General features: G+C 41.4%; 1 protein-coding gene across 4 annotated transcripts in view; it reads right to left on the reverse strand.

The window, feature by feature from the left end:
* ITSN1 (intersectin 1) overlaps positions 1-24122 on the reverse strand; it is a 209666-nt gene that overhangs the window by 100085 nt on the left and 85459 nt on the right. For all 4 annotated transcript variants that reach the window (XR_013966609.1, XM_080799703.1, XM_080799704.1 and 1 more), the window contains exons 6-11: positions 19116-19295; positions 17223-17319; positions 14058-14158; positions 9017-9080; positions 5945-6082; positions 4538-4653 (exon numbers count right to left, since the gene is read on the reverse strand). Coding sequence is in view for 3 of the 4 variants with exons in the window: in XM_080799703.1 (XP_080655829.1) it covers positions 4538-4653; positions 5945-6082; positions 9017-9080; positions 14058-14158; positions 17223-17319; positions 19116-19295 (696 nt within the window). In the remaining variant the exon portion in view is untranslated. The remainder of the gene's footprint in view (positions 1-4537; positions 4654-5944; positions 6083-9016; positions 9081-14057; positions 14159-17222; positions 17320-19115; positions 19296-24122) is intronic.

Here is a 24122-nt window from a genome sequence, read left to right on the forward strand (position 1 = left end):
AGAAGAAATGTGCAAATCATGTATCTGAAAGCAGGCTAATATCCAAAATAAATTTTAAAAAAACCTCATACAAGTCAACAAGAAACAATCCTATTTAAAAATAGGCAGAGGGGGCGCCTGGGTGGCTCAGTGGGTTAAAACCTCTGCTTTCGGCCCGGGTCAGGATCTCAGGGTCCTGGGATCGAGCCCCGCATCGGGCTCTCTGCTCAGCAGGCAGCCTGCTTCCCTTCCTCTCTCTCTGCCTGCCTCTCTGCCTACTTGTGATCTCTGTCTGTCAAATAAATAAATAAAATCTTTAAAAAAAATTTTTTTTAATTTAAAAAAAAATAAAAATAAAAATAGGCAGAGGTTGGGGTGCCCAGCTGGCTCAGAGAATCACGTGATTCTTGATCTATGGGTCATGAGTTCGAGCCCCACACTGAATGAGAGATTACTTAAATAAATTGTAAAAACAAACAAATAAATGGGCAGAGGATCTGAATAGACAGTTTTGCAAAGAGGCCACACAGATGGCCCACAGGCACGCGAAAAGATGCGCTTACTCATCATCAGGCAAATGCAAATCAAGACCACGATGAGATGTCATTTCACACCTGTCAGAATGATTATCACCAGAAAGATTAAGAAATAATAAGTGATGGAGCGACTACGGAGAAAAGGGTACCCTCCCACAGTTAGGAATGTGAACTGATGCAGCCCCCACAGAAAAACAGTGTAGAAGCCCCTTGAAAAATTAAACAAACAAACAAAAACTGCCATACGACCCACCTACCACCTATTCTACTTCTGGATATTTACCCGAAGAAAATAAACCTATTAATTCGAAAAGATACCAATATAGCACTGTTCACAGCAGCCAAGAGATGGAAACAACCTAAGTGTGACTCGATGGCTGGCTGGATAAAGCAGATGTGGTACATACATACATGCCTTATTACTCAGCCATCAAAAAGAAGGACATCTTGGCCATCTGTGACAATATGGATGGACCTTGAGGGTATTATGCTAAGTAAAGTTTAAGTCTAACAAACAAAGACATATACCCCATGATTTCACTTACGTATGAAATCTAAAAAACAAAACTCAGATATGGAAATAGAATGGAGGTTATCAGAGGGAAAGGGAGTTTGAGGGTAGGCGGAGAGGGTGAAGGCGGTCAACTGTATGGTGACAGATGGTGACACTAGATTTAACTGTAGTGATCACTTTATAGTGTGCGTAATATTAAATTACACTGTACACCTGAAACTACTACTATATACCAATTTTAGCTCAGTTTTAAAAAAATCCTGAATTCTTTGCTAACATACTCTCCCCTCCCCCACTTAGGATCTTTCTAAAACAGCCACTCTGCACCACCACCAACCTCCTTCCCTCCCTGTTACTCTACGCTTTCCCTTCGCCATCACCTTGATTGAGCAACTGACCCCCCTCTCCTCCTCCCTCCCTCTCTCCTCTTAGTTGGTAACTGTGCGGTGTGTCTTCTATTTTAACAAATAAGATGATTTCTGAAAGGAGAGGTAGAGGGTGAGTATCCCGTGTTTCATAATGAAGATCTAACTGTGTCCTCATCAGTATGGGGTCACATGCAGTAAATTTTTTCTAATCCATTATTCAGTTTCCTTTGAGAACACCAATTACGAATTTTAGCCTTACTTGCCAGCCAATCATTTTTTTCTCTAATCCTTGCTAGCATACTGTTTACAACCATTTTATTTTCCTTCTAAAAGTGAAAAAAAAAGTCCTGGGGCCCCTGGGTGACATGGTCCCTTGAGCGTCCAACTCTTGATTTCGGCTCAGGTCAAGATCTCAGGGTCATGGGGTCAAGACCTGTCTCAGGCTCCACGCTCAGCGTTTGAGTCTCCTTGAGATTGTCTCTCTCCCTCTGCACCACTCACCTGACCCCCCAGCTCACACATGCACCCCCGCATGCAAGCACATTCTCTCCCTCTCAAAATAAGTAAGTAAATAAATAAAATATATTTTTAAAAAAATCCCAACCTCCATGTCCCTTATGTTTTCAGCAGTATCTATTCAATTTCGTGTTTGTCTCACATGCTTCTCCTTGGAACCAACCCCAGACAAGAGAAGCTCTCATCGCCCTCCTGCGCCGCACACCATTCCCACTGTTCTCTATTTCAAGAACTGTCACTTCACCCGTTGTCTTGAGATCTGTAGCTGTGAGCATCCTTTCTTGGCTTCTCCCCACACTCTCAGCTTGACCTTCACTGCTTTAGAAAGACGTTCTTCACACGTTACCGTCATGGATTAGAGATCAAACCCAGCAAGTGAATTCTGGTTTTCTTGTTCTTGCTCCTTTAGTGACCGTAGAAGAGGCAGCATCCGTCCCACCTTAAAACTGAAAGCCCCCTCAAGTACAGAAAGGAATAATGTAATGATACATGCTACATTGTGGACATATATCAGAAAGAGGAAGAGAGAAATAGCTCTACTTTTCTCTCCCCATGTACACACACCAAGGAAAAGGGATAGGAGGACATAAAAGGCGGCCGCCATCTGCGTGCCAGAAAGAGAGCCTCACCAGGAATCAAACTGGATGGCCCTCGATCTCAGACTTAACGGACTCCAGAAGTGTGAGAAATTCATTTCTGCTATTCAAGCCACCCAGACTACTGTATTTTATTATGGCAGCCCAAACTAAGCCAATGAATTGTGTATGTTTTAAATGATCAATTTCCTGTTATATGAATTTTACCTCAATTTAAAAATACCTGAAAGTCCCTACACATATCTGGCCCCATTTCTGCTCCATAAACGGCAAATAATACAAGGCCACTGAAAGAAGGAATGAATGAACAAAAATCTCTGCTGACATCACTTCCTGTTCAGAACTCTACATGAATGTCTACGACCAAGAGGAAAAGAAAATCACAAATTCAAAGAATTCCTGTCCTTATTTGCCTCTGAGACTTCATTCCCATTCATTCCCATTATTATCATCCCGAAATGTTATTCCGTTCCACTTGTATGACTCTATTTCATCTTCAGTCTCAAAACAACTATGACCTCCCCCACAGAGATCTACTAAGATCTATTAAGATCTATTAAGTAAACTCTGCATCTGTAAATCTGTCCTTGGGGATTCACTGCACTTATATACTGCTTTGATGATTGTTTATATAGATGCCCTAAATCCTCAATCATATTGTAACCTTCTAGAGGGTATGGGCCACGTTTTTAATATTTAAATTTTTCACTATACTCAACACATAGCTTTGCATAAAGAAAATTTTCTTTAAAGATTGTTTTTGAGGGAGAGAAAGAGAGAATGCAAGCAATAGGTGGGACAGAGGGAGAGAATCTCACGCAAACTCCCCACTGAGAACAGGTTCAGTCCCATGACCCATGAGATCACGACCTGAGCCAAAACCCAGAGTTGGGAGCTCAACCAACTGAGCCACCAAGGACATTTCCCTCTTTCCTTCAAGATTTTATTTATTTAAGATGGAGAGAGAGGGGGCACAAGCAGCAGGAGGTGTGGAGAAGGAGAAGCAGACTCTGCTAATCAGGGAACCCATCGCAGGGCTCGATCCCAGGACTCCGAGATCATGACCTGAGCTGAAGGCAGATTCTTAACCAACTGAGCCACCCAGGTGCCCCCAAAGACATTTTCAATAAGAAGTTTACCAGTGAACAAAAACTAATTTAGTTGAAAGAGGAAACTGGAAGAGCTAGTGTCCTGAGCAGGTCAATTAACCACTGAGCACTTTAAATGCAGCTATATGACACTGACAAAGTATTTAATATAAAGAGACTCCCATAATAAATTTCACTTGCTTCTTAGTATCAATTATCATTTCCTCATTAATAATTCATAGCCACCTTAGCACATTTTAATAGTGTGATAGGTTTATTATTATAAATGAGGATTTTTAAAAATAGGTTCATATTAAATTTAAAATAGCTTTCTGTCATTATGGAGTTTCCAATTCTCTTATAACAATAGGAGAAAATAACAGCAGGCAATTTCACATGCTATTTCTATACTGCTCGTACCGAGCAAGCGCCATAAAGGTGTACCAATTTTGAGAGTTTTATAAATAACATTTATGAAATTTTTGTTTAGTGGTAAATAATCAGATTTTAATTTAAAAGTTAGAACAAGGGAGGGCGCCTGGGTGGCTCAGTCGTTAAGCGTCTGCCTTCATCTCAGGTCATGATTCCACGGTCCTGGGATCAAGCCCCGCATCAGGCTCCCTGCTTGGTGGGAAACCTGCTTCTCCCTCTCCCATTCCCCCTGCTTGTGCTCCCTCTCTCACTGTATCTCTCTGCCAAATAAATAAATAAAATCTTAAAATAAATAAATAAATAAACAAACAAGGATGCATTAGCCAAGTACATAATGTTCTTATTTTCTCTACATACATTCAAATCCAAAAGCATATCAAGAGCATCTGCTTTCGGACTAAGGTGACCTAGAGGAACACAGCAAGAATGTCAGAAGCTAAATGTATTTTTACCTCCACTGTTGCCTCAGAGGTAGCACATCTCTAAAATGATATAAAGACAGCCTTACCAGGTAATTTCTTTTCTAGTTGCTGCTGTTCATCTTCTAAAACTGGCTCCTCGGGTAACCTCTGATCTGCTGCCGTTGAGCTGATGACAGATACACCGCTGCCAGATCGAACTCGTCTGCAATGGCGTAAAAGAAGAGAAAAAAACAGAGTCACAGAAGGCGGTCCAGGTAAAACTGAGCAAATCATGGAAAAGAACTGTTGAGGAGTACGCCACATCATGGAGTAAATTTCACTCACAGTGAGGAAAAGATAAAGATTTGGTCCCCCTCACTTACAAAGAGTTCTTAAAAAATGACCATGTGAGTATCATCAGACCCTAGAGCACCCAGCTTGCTCAAATGTCTAGAGCCATCAGCAAAATCAGGGCAATTCCAGAGGACTGAACTACTGAATAACCACCATGTGGTCTAGAACAGTGCCTGGGTCACGGTCAAGTGCTCACTGTGGATATCACTACCCTTTTATGGAACATTAAATCCACAAGGGAAGACACAGTATACTTTACAGTCCCTAAAACAAATCATTTCGTTTACTGGTTCGTTCCCCCTTAAACCACTAACCTTCCTCTTTTAAAGCAATCTACCTTTTCGTTAATGCTTTTTTATCAGCCTCCAGTCTTGAGTCTCTTGCAGTGAGTGACCCGCGTGTCTGTCAGACTCTGCGGACAAAGTGTCCAGCTACGGTGTCTTCCGACAGCCAGATTTCTCGGCTCGCTTCATGCACGCGCCGACAGCCATGGCACCGTTTCTCTTACCTTTATGGGGATCTACCCCCACCCAGCGTGGCATCAGGACAGAAATTCCTATTTGTCTTTCTTTCTCTGTTCTCTGTGTTTAAGATTTCATACTTGTCTTTTAAAGTCAAAGCCATGAGCCGTCGTCTGGGAAGGGAGGTGTGTGTGGTGTACCAAGGCAGAGGATATGAGTCACTGCACATTCCTCCCAACTGGACTTTGGTCTACTCTCTTGACAACTCCACTGAAGCTGTGTTTCGGACCAGGATAATTTGCTTTAATTATCTTCCTGATTGTAATTTCTACACCGCCCGTATTTTGTTACTTAACCAATGTGTAGAATTCACAGGCAGACTCTCCCTGCCTTAGTTTCTATGTATGGGTTAATACGGTTTCACTTTAACTGCTAAAATTTTTGGTAAACGTTGACTAGATAGATTGGTACAAAAATTGACAACTTTTTGATGTTTCACTAATAGACTATAGGTACTTTAAAGAACAGAACACATCCAAGATTAACACAGGACCTAGATAAGAACATTTTCTTGAATTCATGGATATTTCACTTCCTTGCCAGGAATAAAAATGACTAAAAGAGACACTGCCAACAAAGCCCAGTCTGAAACTCACAGACCAGATACACAATTTCTTGTAAGAGCCAAGTGTTCCTTACCTAAAGGAAGGTGGAATGTACTCCGGAGGCAGGACAGGTGGCAGTGGTTGGCCAGACATAGCGACATCGATGAGGTGCATGGCCAAAATGAACTCTTCTGCTGTGAGTTTTCCATCTTGATCAATGTCAGAGAGATTCCTATTCAACCAAAAGATAACCATATCCTAGTTTCATGAAAATGCATGTGTGTTACTATTTACAAGTGATTGAGATGTTCTGTTTCCTTATTCTGACTCTAGGCCAGTTGAGTCTCTCTGTGCCTCGGTTTATAAAAATAGTACCTATTTCGTAGTACTGCTGCAAAGATAAAATGAGACAATCCAAATCGTTGGGATGGTGTCCAGCACTCAGCAAATGTTAACTATGATTATAATTATCCTCTTCTCAAGCCTTGCCAGCCCATTTAAAACGTATCATACTCACATTCTATGTGTCTTTAAACACTATGCTCGGCAAACTAGTGGGTCAGAGAGTAAACATCAAAGTTTCACAAGACATGGTCTCTATTCACACTGAATTGTGCCCCTTTGGCAGGAAGGCAGCCACAGATACATAAATAAATGGGTGTAAAACTTCATTTACAAACACAGGTGCAGGCCAAGTTCTACTCCTTTAGATTCGCTGGCCAACGGCTGATCTAGACCTCCAAGGGCGGCTCTTCACGGCTTTCAGCCAGAGTCAAGATGTTTGCTGCTCCTTAGTCGCCAGATTCAATGGCTACCATTCCTCATAATCAGCTTGCCCTAGTGGCTAGTGAGAGTAAACAGATTTTTCCAGCGAATCTAAGAACGGGATTTTACTTTAATCACTTCTGGGCGCCAAAAGAGGATGCGAGACAACCAAGATGTCCACCAGCACGCCAACCGTTCAGATACGACATTGGGAACCTGGCTTTGCTGACACCCTAAATCAAGAAATTCCTCTGAAATCTGAAATTGCCTTGAGTGGCATAAGCCAGTTTTTGTTATAAGGTATAATGGCCGTGCAGTGACATTTGCCCCTTCTAGAGTATAGTTCTACAAGTTCTGACTGATTCCATTGTGTATCCCGATATACAGAACGGTTCCATTACCAGGCAAACTTCTCCTGCATTTCTTAGCCCTTTGTCTTGCGCACGGACCCTGGCAACCAATGATCTCTTTTCTGTCCCTCGAGCTTTGTATTTCCAGATGCCAGACTCCTGCCTGCTCTTCCTCATCTTCTCCTCCTTCCCATCCCCCACTACAGCCACTCGCGGGCAAATATAATTAGAAAGCAGGTGGGATTGCCCCCCCCCCAATCTTGTCTAAATAATGGCTGTAAACACTTCATTAAAACATCTTTTTATTGTATAGAAAGGGAATATAATAACATTCTAGCAAGAGAAGACTCAAGTATTTTTTCCAAAGAGGGCAGCTTATAAATGAGATACTTAAGCATTTCAATATACTCTAGTGTCATGAGAACACCTAATGAACTACCAATCAACCTCCACAAACGTTAGCTCTCAGGTTTACATTTCAGAGGGTCCTAGGATTCTGGTACATACTCAAACTTAGAGAGATCTGGATGTGTCATATTAACTGGTATTTATGATATAAATATTATATATAAATATAACTTTATATTTATAAATATATTTACATAAATATGTAACTGGTAATAATATTAAAATATTATGTTTATTACTTGGTCTATTATCATTATTCTATTTCAAAGGAAGACCCCTTAATACAGAGCAGAAGGGACCAGGATGGGTGAAGGGACTGATTTATGGAGCAACCGTATCAATGGGCCCTATGGCAAAATCATGAACCTCGAATCACTTAATTAAAGTAATCAAAACCTATTAAAAATCCTTACAAAATAGGGGTACCTGGGTGGCTCAGTCAGTAAAGCATCTCACTACTGATTTCAGCTCAGGTCATGATCTCAGGGTTGTGAGATCGAGCTGCACACTGGGCTCTGTGCTGTGTACGGAGCCCGCTTAAGATTCCCTCTCTCCTTCTGTCCCTCCCTCACCCTCATTTCCTCTCTCTCTCTCTCTGAAAGAAAGAAAAAAAAGTCATTGCAAAATAGACATTTATGTGCCTTCTGATGAAAGTACACTGTAATATCCCTGATACAGTCTTGCCAAAAAAAAAATCAAACTTGAATCTGATGAGTCGTTCTCATGAGTGGGATGATTTTGTCCCCCAAGGGACATTTGTCAACACATGGAGACATCGAAGACTGTCAAAACGGGGGTAGGGGTCATGTTCCTGGCATCTAACAGGTGGAGGCCAAAGATGCTACCGAACAGCTTGCAATACACAGGACGGCCCCCCACAACAATACACAGGACAGCCCCTCACAACAAAAAATTATCAGGCCCAAAGGGTCCGTCGTGTTGAAGAGGAGAAACTCTGCTCTAGATCCGATTACCAATCTCCAGGAAACACAGGAATAAATGAACCCAACCACCAAAAGATAGACTAGAAAAAACTACAGGATAAACAATCTAGGTTTTTCTTTTTCATGGGGATTAGAGAACAAGGGGGAGTTTACAGAACACTTAAAAGATGTGTCAACCAACTGATGCAAAATACAGATTTATTTGAACAAGAATCTGATTTGAACAAGTCAACAACAAAAAATTAGGTGCCAATCTAACGAATCTGGTCAGTATCTGATTAACTTAAGAATTACTATTAAAAAATTTTGGTGGACTACTGGTATCATGGTCCTCTTAAAAAAAATCCCTATCTCTTTTGGAAATACAAGCTAAAATATCTGCAGGTGAAAATGAAATATAATTACTGAGATCTGGCTTAAAATAATCAGGAACGAGGAGGAGAGAACCAGGACTGGTCACAAGTTGAGACTTACTTTAAACTGTGTTATGAGTTCTAGAGAATTCATTAATCTCTCTGATTCTGTATCTTTCAAAATCAAAAAGGGGAAAGACTAAGAGAGGTAATCATCACAGATGACTGGAAAATTAAGCGTAATTCCTACATCCCCACCTATAAATACTGGTATTAATCTAAAGACCCATAAAATCATACCAATTTAAGCCACTTCATACGAACCAAGGAACTTTACATTCCTTACCATATTGAAGCCAGCTGAGCCTGTGGCAAACTTGATTGCATAAGAATAGTTCTTGCTTGGGGACCTAAACAGAAACCAGGAAAAAATATAAAGATGAATCAGCGAATCGTCACTGTCCAGGAAGCCCAGTGTTGTGCACATAAAGCACTATGCAATCTCATGCAATCACAGTGCTTTAAATGATATTTGCTAGTACCCAAGGGGCTTTTTCACAAGGAAATTAAGCCCCAATGAAAAGAGGGAAAAAAAAAACCAACACACACTGCAAAATCCAGCATCGACTCGATAAATTCTTGTTAAATGGATGTTTAATGAAAAAAGAGTATGTAAAAGATCAAAGTTTCAAAATGGAACCTGCCCTTTGATCCAGATTATCATCTCTATTTGTAACAGGCTTTTATTTACAAAGCTGAAACTCGTCTCTAAACTCCACATCTTCTGCCACCGTCTGCTGTCTCCACCAGGACCACTATTGGAGAAGACTGAGAGACTCTTACAGGGGGAAGGACTTAAGAGAGGACAATTTTTGTAACTGCCTCGTTACAGACTTTAAAAAAAAAAAAAAAGAAAGGGGGTCTTGCTCAAGGCTGCACAAATGGCTAATATCACAATCATTTCTTATGTTAGCAATAAAAAATGCCTGGAATTCCAACTCTGCTCTTCAAATCACCTGTCGTTTCTTAAAGTACTTGTAAATATCTTCACCTCTGGCATGAAACTGGGCTTAGATATCAGATAAAGTCTACAGTGGGAAATTTTGAGTGTTGAAATAAACCAGTGCTGGAGAGACAAATATGTCTTCTATCCATCACTGACTCTCAAGTTGTGGTCCCGGGATGACAGATGGACGAAGGAATGGAGAGCTGTCAGAATTTTGTTGGGAAGACTGCCAAGTATAAATTTTTGCTTTTAGCTATTTCATTTTTCAAGTGGCACCTCATCAAAAAAACATAAAAGTGGATGTGTTTTTGCAAAGCAAGCAGTAGCAGTTAGGGACCTCTGAGAATCACCCCCAATGTGTCAGCACAGGAAGTACCCAAGAACTTGCCACGAGATTCGGGCAGGCAGTTTCCTCATTCGTTGGACCTAGTTTTCTCATTTCAGATGTCCTTTCCAGATTTATGAGTCTGTGCTCCATCAAATAAGGAACTATAACATGCTTAAGATAGTGGTCACACATAAAAAATGCTCAATTAATGGTAGTTAGTATTATAGACAAAATTTAACCTTGATTTACATATAAAACATGGCCAGAAAAGCACACATAAACATATACATGTGTATTTTTACACATGTACAGGCATATAGCTTAATTTTCCAAACTGAAAATGGTCAAGTAAATCATACCTAGACTATGAAACAGTACACCAGAAACCCTAACCAGCTCCCTTTCTTTTTTTTAGAGAAGGGGAGGTGCAGAGTAGAAGGGGCATGGGAGAGAGAGAATCTTAGGCAGGCTCCACGCCCAGTGCGGAGCCAGTGCAGGGCTCTATCTCACCAGCTAAACGAGCTGAGCCGTGCAAGAACCCCAGCTCCAGCTCCCTTCTGATCTAATCATCCTCCCAACCAAGTGCAGCCCAACTTCTAAGAGCACTTGTTATGTCTGGCTTATTTGGTTCCACATACTGTATCTAATTGTAGGACATGAACCCTAAGTGCTGTGTGGTGTATCATTTTGTGAACATGTAACAATCTATGTATCCATTCTGTTGATGGGCATTCAGATAGTTTTCAGTTTGAGGCTACTATGAACAGCGAACCTTCTAGGTTTTGGCAAACATATGTACACATTCCTAGTTGGACGAATATGTGTGTGTGTGTGTGTGTGTGTGTGCGCGCGCGCGCATGCGTGCTTGCACATGTGTCGGTGTCTCTGTACCGGGAGTCTCTGAGAAGCAATCTTCTTTAATGTCCCAGCTCTAGAAGTTCTGTGGTACACTGGAATGAGGCAAGTACACTGACCATTTTGTTCAGTCTCTAATATTACACTTAGCATGCTGGAACATTAAAGTAGAATTAGCAAAACTTTGGTGAATGCTTTAATTGATACTTGTAACAATTCTCTCCACTTCCGAACTGCATAAAAGGAAGACAGTATTTGACCTACTACCAATAAACAATAAAAAGTGTAATAATAAGCAAACAAAAAGACCTCGTCCTGGGCCTGGATGGGCAGCCATGAGACCTGGATTCCAGTCCCGACTCTTCCGGCTCCCCAATGGCATATGACAGTCACAAAGGTACTTTCACTCTCTCAGAGTTAAGTGCCTTCCTCTCTAAGTGCGGGAACGATCTGCAGCAGCACTGGTAGATAGCCACGGCCCGCAGGCTGTATCTGGTCCCCTATCTGCTTTGTAAGTGAAGTGTTCTTGAAATACTGCCATGCCCATTCACTGGAGCATGATCCCTGGCTCCTTTTATACTAGAATGGCACAGCTGAGTAGCTGCGGCAGACAAAATGTAAGCCTGATATGCTTATGGTTTTGTTCTCTATAGAAAAAGACTGTTAACTACCACACTAGAAGACCACAGCTGTCTTCTGCAATTCTAATACTTGACTCTGTACGTCTTAAGACAAGGCTGTGAAACAACAGAAGAGATGGCCAGCACGGCCTCCGAGCCTAACAGAACAGCAAAAAACTGAACTCTCCAGTACGGAGAACTATCCTGTGGAAGGCCACATCCATAAAGGGATATCAGTTTTGGGGTACTGGCTTCTGTGGAAACATTACGGGGGGGAATAGAAATCCCCAGTTCATAAGCCCTACTGCGGGCACCCAGGTTCGTGTAGGGAAGCATGCACAGGAAAGACAGAAATGATTAGAGTTAATGCTTTATCTCAAACAAGGCCTAACACTTTAGCCTTTGTGATTAATATATGAATAACTAAATAGCATATTCATTGTTTCAGAATACAAGACTAATAAAATCCCTCTTTGAGAGGCTAGCATTGAGAGGATTGTCAGAATTCCATAGCTGCATTACATTACATTATCTTGATTAAAGAATGGGCTCTATTTTTTAAAATTGTCTCTCTTAATAGCGTAAAATAGCAAACACATCGAGTTGAGAAGGAACGAGGGGGGGGATGCCCCCCCACAACAGGTGTATCAGCTAAATGAATCCAAGTAATCAGTGGGGTCAAAATTAGCTTCACTTCCTACAGCGGACGAGCTCATATCACAAGCTCAGAGAGTTAAGTATGCAGATAAACATGAACAAAATCTGCTCATTCAGGTATATATCAAATTTCACTGTCTACCTCACATATTAAAAGTTCTAAATATTTAAGACCTTGCATCATTATCTCTGGGATGAAGACACTGCATTTCATTCATAAAACGAAGATCCTACCAAGAAAGAGGACTGCTGCATCAATGTGACATTGGAGTACTATTTTAATTAATTCACAGCAAACACCAACAATGCTTAGAAGAACTGTTCTCAGATTCACTGATAACATAGTTTTGGGTCTGTACAAAAGCATTAGTGTGAAACAGACCATGTAGAATTACACTTAAAACTGTACCACTGAGGGCGCCTGGGTGGCTCAGTGGGTTAAGCCTCTGCCTTTGGCTCAGGTCATGATCCCAGGGTCCTGGGATCGAGCCCCACATCGGGCTCTCTGCTTGGTGGGGAGCTTGCTTCCCCCCTCCCCCCGCCACTGCCTGCCAGCCTGTGATCTCTCTCTCTCTGTCAAACAAATAAATAAAATGTTAAAAAAAAAAAAAACTGTACTACTGAATATACCTTCAGTGCCTGTATAAGCAGGACTGGTTTCCCACGGTATGTATAAAAATGACAGCTATGTTTTAGCAGAGTGAGTGTGGCATTTAGAAAAATTGTGTATAATTACAATTTGCCCCCCTTGGATATAAATATATACTTATTTGAGAAGACTGTTGAGATCCTTTTATTAGGGATAAGGCTCAAGATTAGATCAGACCCTCCCAAATCTCACTCAACCCTGATATTTTTTAACAGATGAACTTTTCTTTTGGAAGTAAAAATTGCAATTGTTAAGTGATAGCACAAAAAAAAGATAGTAAGAGTCAGAAATTTAAAATATCTTTTTCCACTTCAGGAAAACTCACTCTTTCTCCTTCCTTCTGTATTTGTTAAAGGACAGTCACAATTCTTCCCTTCTTAGTGTTCAGATCAGAGGTCTCTATTCTCCTTACTAAAATTACACTTTTCGGGGCGTCTGGGTGGCTCAGTGGGTTAAAGCCTCTGCCTTCGGCTCAGGTCATGGTCTCAGGGTCCTGGGATCAAGCCCCGCAGGGGGCTCTCTGCTCAGTGGGAAGCCTGCTTTCCCTTCCTCTCTCTCTGCCTGCCTCTCTGCCGACTTGTGATCTCTCTTTCTGAAATAAATAAATAAAATTTAAAAAAAAAATTACACTTTTCTTTATAATTCTTGATTAAGTGTTTAGCAGCCCTCATTAGAAACACTTCTGGATAGTATCCTAAAATCCTTTCTAGTGATATAGATAACCAAATCTTTTTTTCCTTTCTTAAATCCACAGAGTTCATATAACCTAACTCTGACCTCTTGTACAAGAAATAAGATCTAAGTAGGTAAACTGACCTCCAAGCTAGTTAGTGGCAGAGGCAGGTTCAAAACTCCCCAACCAATTACCTTCAGCCTACAAAATGCCTTAAACACGGACTCTGTGAGCAGACAGGTTCAAGTTCGCGTACAAAGCGGGACTTCAGAACCTGAATCAGTTTGCGCTTATAGCAGTGTTTCTGCGCTAGCACTCTGATTTGCATGCTAGTGGTGTCCACTGTGCAGCAGGACCCTGGGTGTATGTCCATTTACCAAGAAGCACCCGGCTCAAAGCCTGAGGCACTGGAGAAGAAAGTAACTGTGGTGTTATCAGGAGACGAGAAGTCAAGACAAGAAAGACAATGAAAACCCTGTTTTGGAAAAAGAGCAAATAGAGAAAGGCATTTGGAGACTATCTATGGTCCAACATCTGGAAGCAATCTGCATTTGGAATCAAAATCATATTTCACTAAATTAATTCTCATTTGTAAATACCTGTTAAGTGTCCACTCATAGTTTTGTCATGACTATTGAATAACTGTCTGTATTTCAGTCTGGATGACTGCGGGACAGCCCACTCTGCCACGGGAGGGACACTGTGGGGAAAGAAGATGAACAATGAGGAACATATTGACATTCCTTAACACCAGTGAACTAAGAACTTCCCTAGAAAACAGCTTTACCATTTTACTCACTTTCTAATCACTACTTCTGGATTTTCTGTCATGAGTATTTCTGTATTTTAAGGTTAGAACCATTCTCTCAAAACAGACAGGCTTTTTTTTTTTTCCCCCAGAATCAAGGGTAAACATAGCAGACCAAGTGACAGTTCCAAGTTATTGATACAAGTCATAATTTAAAGGTTCTACAAAATACAGAAAAATCTCCTTGTCAATGAAGTGATACACTAGTGCCCAGGCTTTTCCAAACTTCTAGAACAGTTCTCCTTTGGCTTAAAAAGCAATGCTGGGGGAAAAAAAAAAAAAAAAAAAAGCAATGCTGATAGCAAACAGGTTAACCTCCTTTAAAGGTATTCATTTGGGGCACCTGGGTGGCTCAGTGTTAAGGTTAAGCCTCTGCCTTTAGCTCAGGTCATGATCTCAGGGTCCTAAGATCAAGCCCCACGTAGGGCTCTCTGCTCGGCAGGGAGCCTGATTCCCCCTCTCTCTCTGCCTGCCTCTCTGCCTACTTGTGATCTCTTTCTCTCTGTTAAATAAATAAAATCTTAAAAAAAAATAAAGCTATTCATTCTTTAATATGTATAACTTTCTACTGAGCAAAATACATTAACTTCGTAATGAAGGGGAACCATTTCATTCTGGGAAGTTTCAATTCCCACAAATGGAGAGTGAACAGAACATACCCAGGGTCATGGCAAATCAGGGGGGCAGTAATGGAAGGAGCTTTTCTTTCTCGCCTGCAATCCAGGGCTGACCTTTCCCTGCTGAGCCACGGAAACAGCTACCAGCAGTCAGTGGGGTCTACACCTCCTTAGTCATCAGGTCTCAGGGTAGTTCCACAGAACTATCACCTACGGCTTGTCAGAGCCTGTGTCTAAGCCGAACAATTTAAAAACAGCGGCTAAGCTCTCAGTAAAAAATGGCATTCCATTTCCAGGGCAGATTATAACTAATGTCCCATCTGCAATTTCCTTTGATTTCAACAAAAATATCTATTTCTCATATATAAAAGCAAAATTTTAATAAACTAAACCTTAGTCATCATTTATATATGTTATCTATGCACTCATATTTGTAATACACACTCCATAAAGCATAGTAAACAACTCCAGAACACTTGAAAAGTATCTAATTATATCCACTTTTTCAATTCTTACACATTTCTTAATAAAAAACACTTACCAAGATCGATTCTGCTGTGAGTAATTCCACAACTCTCTCATTTTAAACTAACTAATATTTTGCTGATTCCAACTCTTGCCTACTTGTCAAAAGCTAATTATCTCTCCCCTGCACCCCAGGAATATAGGGTGTTGCACGCAGAAGCTGCCCCAGATTATACTTATCAAGTCCAAGTTTTCTGCTGAGACTTTCTTGAAAATTTAAATGCACGGACCACCTCACTAACAGGTAACCAAAAACTAGATGCCACATTCTAAAAATCTGCTGGAAATTTACATTATTAAAAAGGTGACTATCCAAAAAATCCCCAACACCAGTTGTCTTAATAGCATTAATGTTTGCTGATACTGATTATTTACTAATTCTTGTGTCACAAATCAATTTTAAAGCAGATCTGAAAATCTCTCGTGGAAGAGACACAGAAAACCCCAAACTTCAGCACAGTAAAGGAGAAAGACTAAGAAAGAAGGAATTCAGTGTTAGGATACATCTGAGCTCTGCCTTGTGGTAACATGTAAACCGTCAGTGAGGATTCTAACCTCTCAGGGTTTTCTTCCTCATTCACAATTCTGAGACAGTATCTACCGCAGGTGGTCGTGGGGGCTAAGTGGGATTAATGAGGTGTTTGGCATACAGATGCTCAATCATGTTCTGGAATCTTAGGAGTAAAACCTTAACTGAGTGGAACACAAATGCCGGTACACCACCAGTAAATCAAGCTCCCAGAGCAAACTTGCATGGTTAGGAACTCATGCCTTAACATCAGAAAGAACTCAGTTCAACTCCTGGCTCTGCCACTTCTGAGTTGGGCTATTTGGGGCAAATGACTAATGTCTCTGGGCTTCCTCCTTATCTACAACATAGAAGAATGGAGTCATCTTTTAGGGAAGACAGTGAGCATCCCAAGAGCTATAATGTGCATAAATCAGCATTCAGCATGATGCTTTTCAGTTTATGGATTTCCTTTAAATCATTTTATCAAGGGTTATACATTGTTCAACTATGTTCTATACACTCTTCTCCTGAAAGTGGGAGAATGACTTGGCTTAATCAGGAAAGATTTATACGGAGGACTAAAGCAAGAAAAGATGGAAACGCCTTCATTTACGCCCCCTTTTAACTGCGACAGTTTTGAGGTGGCTTACAAGAGACTTAACTTTTCATCCTAGTGCAACAGTATGCAAGGGGGAAATTAAGAGGTAAAAGGAAATAAAAATCAGAAAGATCATATGAAACCAAGATTGGTCAAAATATAAGCAGTAAGGTCATATCAGCTTTGCCAAAATTGGGCCACGTATTTGATTAGTAATGACTGTCCACTAATCTGAATTAATTCATTCCACAAAAGGTGGTTTTAAATAAGGTTTCAGTAACAAACCACACAGATTCCATGAGATTATCTGAGATAGATTAAAAAATAAGGCAAACTGTGGCTCTAATCTTCATCTAAAAAATTTTATACATAAACTCTTAAATGATTAATACAACATAGTTATTTCCCCCCCCACCTGGAGTTCAATTTCAATATTTTTAAACATTAGTAAAACTGGTACCTATTTGTTTTCCTTGCTAAAAAAACAATACCCAAAGCTTTCTGAAGAAATGTCATGTTATCATCTCTGTAACATGTATGTGATAAAACCCGGTAACATTACCCAGAACTAATTACTGGCATCCTACAAAATAGAAGATAATAAAGAAGTACTTAATTCATTTTCAGTTTTAGGAGTTAGATAATGGCTTTAGCCCAACTGCCCATTTAAAAACAAATACACTTACCTAAAACAAGCACACTTACCTAGCCACATCGAATGACTGTGCCTTCTGTAATTTAGTGTTTAACTGTGACCCGGGACCAGATCTACTAAAGGAAGAGCTCTTTGGCAATGTGGCTGCTGTAAAAATAAATAAATGCTGAAAAATTTTAATCTTATGAAGAAAAGAAACATTTCCCTACTAATGAAAATGAGAATACACAGTCACCAAATCTGAGGCAAAAATTATTCTTCCCTTATCAGCCAGGACTCCAAAAGAGTTATTCCCTCCTCGCTCCCCACCCCTTGCCAAAAAATTTTCCACATTTGCTCATTTCTGCTGAAAATCACCTTACTAAGTAGAACTGTTTACAATCCATGGATTTAACTCTTTGTTAAAGGTTTCCTATCACATTTTATGGGATCTATCCCGACAGCTAAAGAAACAACAGCTTAAATACAGAGGATATGGCATTTTCTTTACTTGTGCCAATGGAGCGGAAGTTCCCGATGAGCAGAGCCAGAAAGTCAGAGCCCTGTGGTCCTGGCCTGACACCGTGGGATGCTAGGGAGGGCCAGCTCTCATGTCTGATTCTAATTCAGCCCGGTTAGCCGTGTCCCAGGGAAAAACTCTGAGCCACAGCCTCATCCTCCTCACCCCGCCTACTAAACCTGCAACATGTATCATTAGCCACAAAAGAAAAGAGACAGAGCGTGTGGATTCACAGATACTACTGGAAAAGCAACTGCCAGCAATTTTCTCAGCTGTCAGCCTATCTGCGGACATGGTCACAAATGAAAGGTGAACTACGTGGGATAAGAAAATCTTAAAAAACAAAAACAAAAAACGGTGGCATATTTAGATTCTTTGGCTACTAACTCAAAGACAGATCCTGACAGATGTAATAAACCCACAGAGCTGGGCAGAGAAATGATGATTCAAATACAGTCATCACCCATAGCTAAAATGCAGGTCATCCTCACTACTGACTTATGCAGACACAGCCGAAGTATCTTAAACACAAAACAAACAGAAAAAAAAAAAAAAAAACTTCCCCCAGGGACACCTGGATGGCTCAATTGCTTAAACATGGGACTCTTGGTTTGGGTTCCGATCATGATCTCAGGGTCGTGGGATCGAGCCCCAGATCAGGCTCAACACTCAGCACGGAATCTGCTTCTGCCTCTCACTTGGCTCCTCCCCCTGCTTTCTCTCAAATAAATAAATAAAATCTTTGAAAAAAAAACTTCCCCCACTGGATAAGAATGTACTAAGATTTGGAGACCACATCTACAGTTTATGCTTTCTTTTCACTAAAGGGAAAAGCCTTCCAGTTAAGTCTCAAAATGAAACTAGCTACACCAGGAACTCTCTAATCCTTTCCTTCAATGAAGCGAGAGGGTACTACTCCATCCTTAACGCATCTAGCCATTTAATCAATGGCCTTTTCCCTTCCACCTGATTCACTGTGCCTCCTCGAAGAAAAAAAAAAGGTATATACAATGTTCCTTCTTCTTCCCCCCACATAATCCAACTCCTAAGGGAATGGGCTGTTTATCAGCAATTCCTAGCAGCTGGAGAAAAGTAGTAACTGACTCACGGAAATAGAAAATGTTCAATTACTGCTCAAATCTCCCTTGCTCCCGTCAAGCCCCGGAAAGGGAATTACACTCTTGGTTTTTAGCTGTCAAGTTCACCTTTGCCCGTAAGGGTACCAGATCCATCATTTCACTCTCCTTTAAATTCTCTTTGGCCTAGCACAGCCCACTTAATATGTCGGAAAAAAATGAGATACTAAGTTTGAAGAAGGAAGATAGTTTCATCCGGAACAAAATGCCACTCAAAGAGAATCAGAAAGTGAAGACAGAAGATTCAGCAAGAAGGAAGAGTAAAACACACGTAAAAATTCAGTCTGTGGATTGAGCAGGTCACGTACCGGGATGAGCAAATGCGGGTAGAGGCTGTATGACAGGGGGAGCCCCGTTGGCCAGGGGAGGCACTGCTGCTGTAGGAACAGAAGATACTAGAGGTGGAGACATTCCCACAACTGGAATGGATCCCATTGGCACTGGAGCGACGGCTGTAAGTGGTGGCATGCTGGCGATACCTCCTATTCCTAGGGAGGAAAAATCCCAACAAAATTCACACGGAATCACTTGTCCACATTCAATGATAATTAATCCAAGAGTGTTCGAAGAAGCAAATCACTTTCCAGTTGTAATAGAGTTCCATTTACAATATAAACTCAGAAAAATAATTTATATATATATATATATATACACACACATATATATATATATATAAAAACTCAGATTAATCACTTTGGAGAATACCAAAACATGTCAAGGATCACATCGTAAGGGCACAAGACCCAACTTGAAGAGGGACCTACGGGCCAAAGTTGAGGATCAGTAAGAATCATAACTAATGGAACGAAAGCCACCAAAGAGAATTAAATTTATGAATTCATAATGATACATAAAAATAAACAAAAAATCCTAATTGGCCATCATAGGTAATAAATTTATTCTGAAAACTGGTATAAATAAAGGAGGAAAAGAAAAAAAAATAAAAGAGGAAAAGAAATCAAACCTCTATCCTGCCTTTCCTTCACATACTGAACCTCAGAGTAATGTAACACTGGACACGGAAATTTCTCTTTACAGAGCATTCTAACCAGAGTGAAGAAAACATAGAATTAAATAAATGCTTCCTTCCTTTTTTGTTTCTCTGTCTGAACTTATGGTATTGTGACATAATAAGAAATACATATCTGGTCTTTGCCCCCCCCCCCCAACCCGGTTCCTGGTTCCTGTTGCTGGCAGAGCTCCTACAACCCTTGTGATTTCCTGACTGATAGGAACATCTTTTGTTACAACCATTTGGTCTTTGCCCCTGGTTCCTGACACAGGAGCTTCTAAGACCCCTGGAATTTCTGGAGTGATAAGAGTGTCTTTTTGTATTCGGATAAGAAGACTTGGTGGCGGGGTCCCTCAACAGATACAGGACAAGGGCTGGTCATGGGCAAGACCACGGCATGGTCAGTGGGACACAACTTTCAATCCCATCCCACCCCTCCCTACCTCCATACAGACCTCAGGCAAGCGCAGAGGGGCTAGAGACTGAGCTAATCAATGGCCAAAGAAGGATGTAGCAATCACACCTGTATAATGAAGGCTCCATAAAAACTCCTACTACAGGGTTCAGAGAACTTCCACGCTGGAAAACACAAGCACATGCTGGGAGGGTGGCCCACCCCAACTCCATGGGGACAGAAGCTCTCACACTCAGGACCCTACCGGGCTTTGCCCTTCTATACCTCTTCATGTGCCTACACATTTGTATGTGTCCCTCGTCATATCCTTTATAACGAACTGACAAACCTAAGTAAATACTTCCCCCAGTTTTGTGAGCTGTTTTAGCAAACTGCAGAAAAGGCAAGCAGGGTGTGTGGGAGCCTCGGACTTTGTAGTCAAGTCGGAGAGAAGTATGGGTACCCTGGGGACCCAGCGCTTGTGACTCAAGCATGAAGTGAGGGCAGTGTTGTGGGACTGGGCCCTTCCATCCTCAGAATGTGACGCTAACTCCAGCAGTTACCGTCAGAGTTGAGTTTAATTATAAGAGAGTAAAATTAGTGACCAGAGAGTTGGAAAATTGGGTGGCCTGGTTCTTCTGGACACAAAATTCTTGGCTTAGTATTTCCTTGATAATCCTAACTATGTCACCATTTCCTTCTGAGATAAAGCACTGCTGGAGAAAAAGTGTGAAGATATTCTAATTTTCTTTCCCTTGTAAGTCATGTGTTTCCTTTTTCTACATATCCAAATAATTTTTTGTTTGACTAGAATTTATCTTAGCGCTGGTTTCTCCTGGCTGATATTCTCAAGCACATGAAATCCTCCTTCAAACACAGTTTCAAATCCTTTATGTCCAGGAAGGTGTCTTCAACTAGTCTTTGCCATTTGTTCTCGTCCCTTGCTTCGGTCTTCTTCTTTAGGGACTCCATCTCCCTTATATTTAACTTCCTTTGCCTTCAATATTGGTCACTTTTCCTCAATTCCTTATTATCTCTTGTTAATTTTGTTTTCATTCTTGAAATCGTCCTCTTTTCACCTTCTGTTTCTCTTGCGATAGTGTCTCTTGAGTTGCTTTTAGTTTGGTCTCCATTTCTGAAATGACTTTTTTTTCCCCTTTCTCCTTCTTTCCTGAGTTCTGTCGCCTTATTTCTGCGGCTTTAAAATTCTGATTGTGTTGGTCTTCCACGACTTGGGTCATTTTCTTAGTATTTTTTAGCTCTGGAAATCGCAGGTTACTGGGATGCCGTCACTGTTCACGGGGCGTTAGTCGGCTCTTTATTCTCCTTTTTCTAATAATAACTTTGTGTGGGATCTGACCTTGCCTGATACTGCCCGTCACTCATTTTCATGTGCGCCTTGCTTCCTGGGATTTCCAGCCTCTGTTCTCCACCCCCACGTTGGTCTGGACCTTCTCCTCCTTTGGTGTCTGTGTCGCTGCCCTGCTCAACTGATTCCACTCCCAGTCATTTCTCCACAGGGTGGGGATTTGTCACGGTGGAAGCTTTGTTGGGCCAGCTTTTAAAAATAGCTGCAACGAAGATCATCATCCTCTTGCCAACTGACTACCTTTACTGAATGAATATTTTCTAAATATTTCTGAAGAAGTAAATCTGCCAGAGTCTGTGTTTTGGATACCATCTCTCTTCACTATGCTAAATCTTAATTCCTGGGCGCCTGGGTGGCTCAGTGCGTTAAAGCCTCTGCCTTCGGCTCAGGTGGTGATCTCAGGGTCCTGGGATCGAGTCCCGCATTGGACTCCGCTCAGCGGGAAGCTTGCTTCCCCCCTCTCTCTGCCTGCCTCTCTGCCTACTTGCGATTTCTCTCTGTGTCAAATAAATAAAATATTTAAAATCAATCAATCAATCAATCAATCTTAATTCCTGAAATTTTCCCACCTCTCTTCAACCATTAGGTTTTCCCTCTCTCTTTTAAAAATCTAGGGGCAGGGTGCCTGGGTGGCTCAGTGGGTTAAAGCCTCTGCCTTCGACTCAGGTCATGATCCCAGAGTCTGGGATCCAGCCCCGCATCAGGCTCTCCGCTCGGCAGGGAGCCTGCCTCCCTTCCTCTCTCTCTCTCCGCCTGCCTCTCTGCCTACTTGTGATCTCTGTCAGTCAACTAAATGAATAAAACTTTTAGAAAAAAAATTAAAAATAAAAATAAAAATCCATGGGCACTTCCCATTCTGAACACACCAGCCTTGGAAAGGCTGACAGGCTCTTCTAGCTGTCTCTCTCCTTCACAAACTCTCCCCTCTTCCAAGCCTCCAATTAGGCTTTTGTCTGTACCACTCCAAAGAAACTGCTTTTCAAGGTCATCTTGCCAAATCCAATCACTGTTCTGTCCCATTCTTCCTCATTCTCACAGAAGCAACTCAAATAATAGAAGGCTCCCTCCTTGAAAAATGTTCTTGGCTACTGGGAAACGAACCTCCTCTTGCTTCTTCCCCTTTTACTACACCTTTAAAATGTCACAGTATGCCAAGGCCTGGTCCCAGGTCTTCTGCCTGCTCTAACTACACATTCTAAGATATTTCATCCAGTCCCAGGGCTTTTAATGCCATGCATATTCCAATTCTCCCAGAGCCAATGGTCTCTCTTCTGAGATCCAGACCCATGGACTCATCTGCCTCCTTGGAAATCCACTAAATCTCTCACACCTAACGAGACCAAAGCCTGATACACTTTTCCTCCAAAATACAGGATACAATGAGCCTAATCCTATTCTATCTCCCACATTGATTATTACTACCCAGATGGAAAACTCCCATCACCTCTTGCTCACAGCAAAAACCTCCTTCCTGATTTCCCTGGTGCTACTTTGGTTCCCCTGCAACCCAGTCTTCGGATAACGAAGATCATGTTTTCTAAATGTCTACTCCCCTACCTGGAAACTCTCTGTAGCTTTCCACTGCCCCTAGAAAACACGTCTGATTCCTTGGTGGTTTTATTAGGCCCTAAACCATCTGGCTCTTGCCTTACCTCCTTGCCCATAAGGCCTACCAATACCTCAGCCAGCACTGCCTTGCTCTCACTTTTGGTTCCTGCACAGACCGACTTCACTTTTGCCTTAGGACCTTTGTTAATTGCTGTTCCGTTTGCCTGGACGGTTTCTCCCCTTGGCTCTTCACACGGCTCTCATGTCTAGGTCAGCTCAAAGTCATCTCTCCAAAGAGAATCCTGCCCCGATCACTTTCTCCCATCAGTATCTCTATCATATTACCGTTTTACAGAACTGATTGCCCTTATCTTGCCCTGAAACCGTTCATCTACTTGTTTACTTTCCCCAACTTAACAAGAAGCTTCACAGTAGCAGGAGCCATGATGTCCTGCTTACCAACCTGTTCCCAGCAACTAGGACACACAGCTGGGGTTTAAAAATAATGGTTTAATCTGCAGTGCCTGCGTGGCTCAGTCGGTTAAGAGCCAGACTCTTAATTTTGACTCAGGTTATGATCTCAGGGTTACTTATAAGCCTGGGCCCCGTGAGAGACTGCACACAGGGCATGGGGCCTGGTTAAGATTCTCTCTTTCTTTCTCCCTTTGCCCCTCTACACTTAAAAAAAATAAAAAATAAAAATAATAATGATGGTTTAATCTAATAAAACCATGGATCTGGCCAAAAAAAAAAAAAATTAAACAAAAGACAAACTCCCCCGAAACAGTTGAATATATAGTCAAAAAGGAATTATTCTGTGTGTAATACTCCTTCCTTCACTGAAAGAAGAAGATACCCCGCACACTCACAGAATTTCCTACAATACAGCTCGCTACCCTTCGGCAAGTCACAGCACCACTCACTACAACCCCTTTTTCTCTCCGTAACAGGAGAGGTGAACAAAACAGTTGCTCAACCCACAGTTAGCCTTA

This window comes from Martes martes (genome assembly GCF_963455335.1).
Source record: "Martes martes genome assembly, chromosome: 1".
NCBI lineage: Eukaryota > Metazoa > Chordata > Mammalia > Carnivora > Mustelidae > Martes > Martes martes.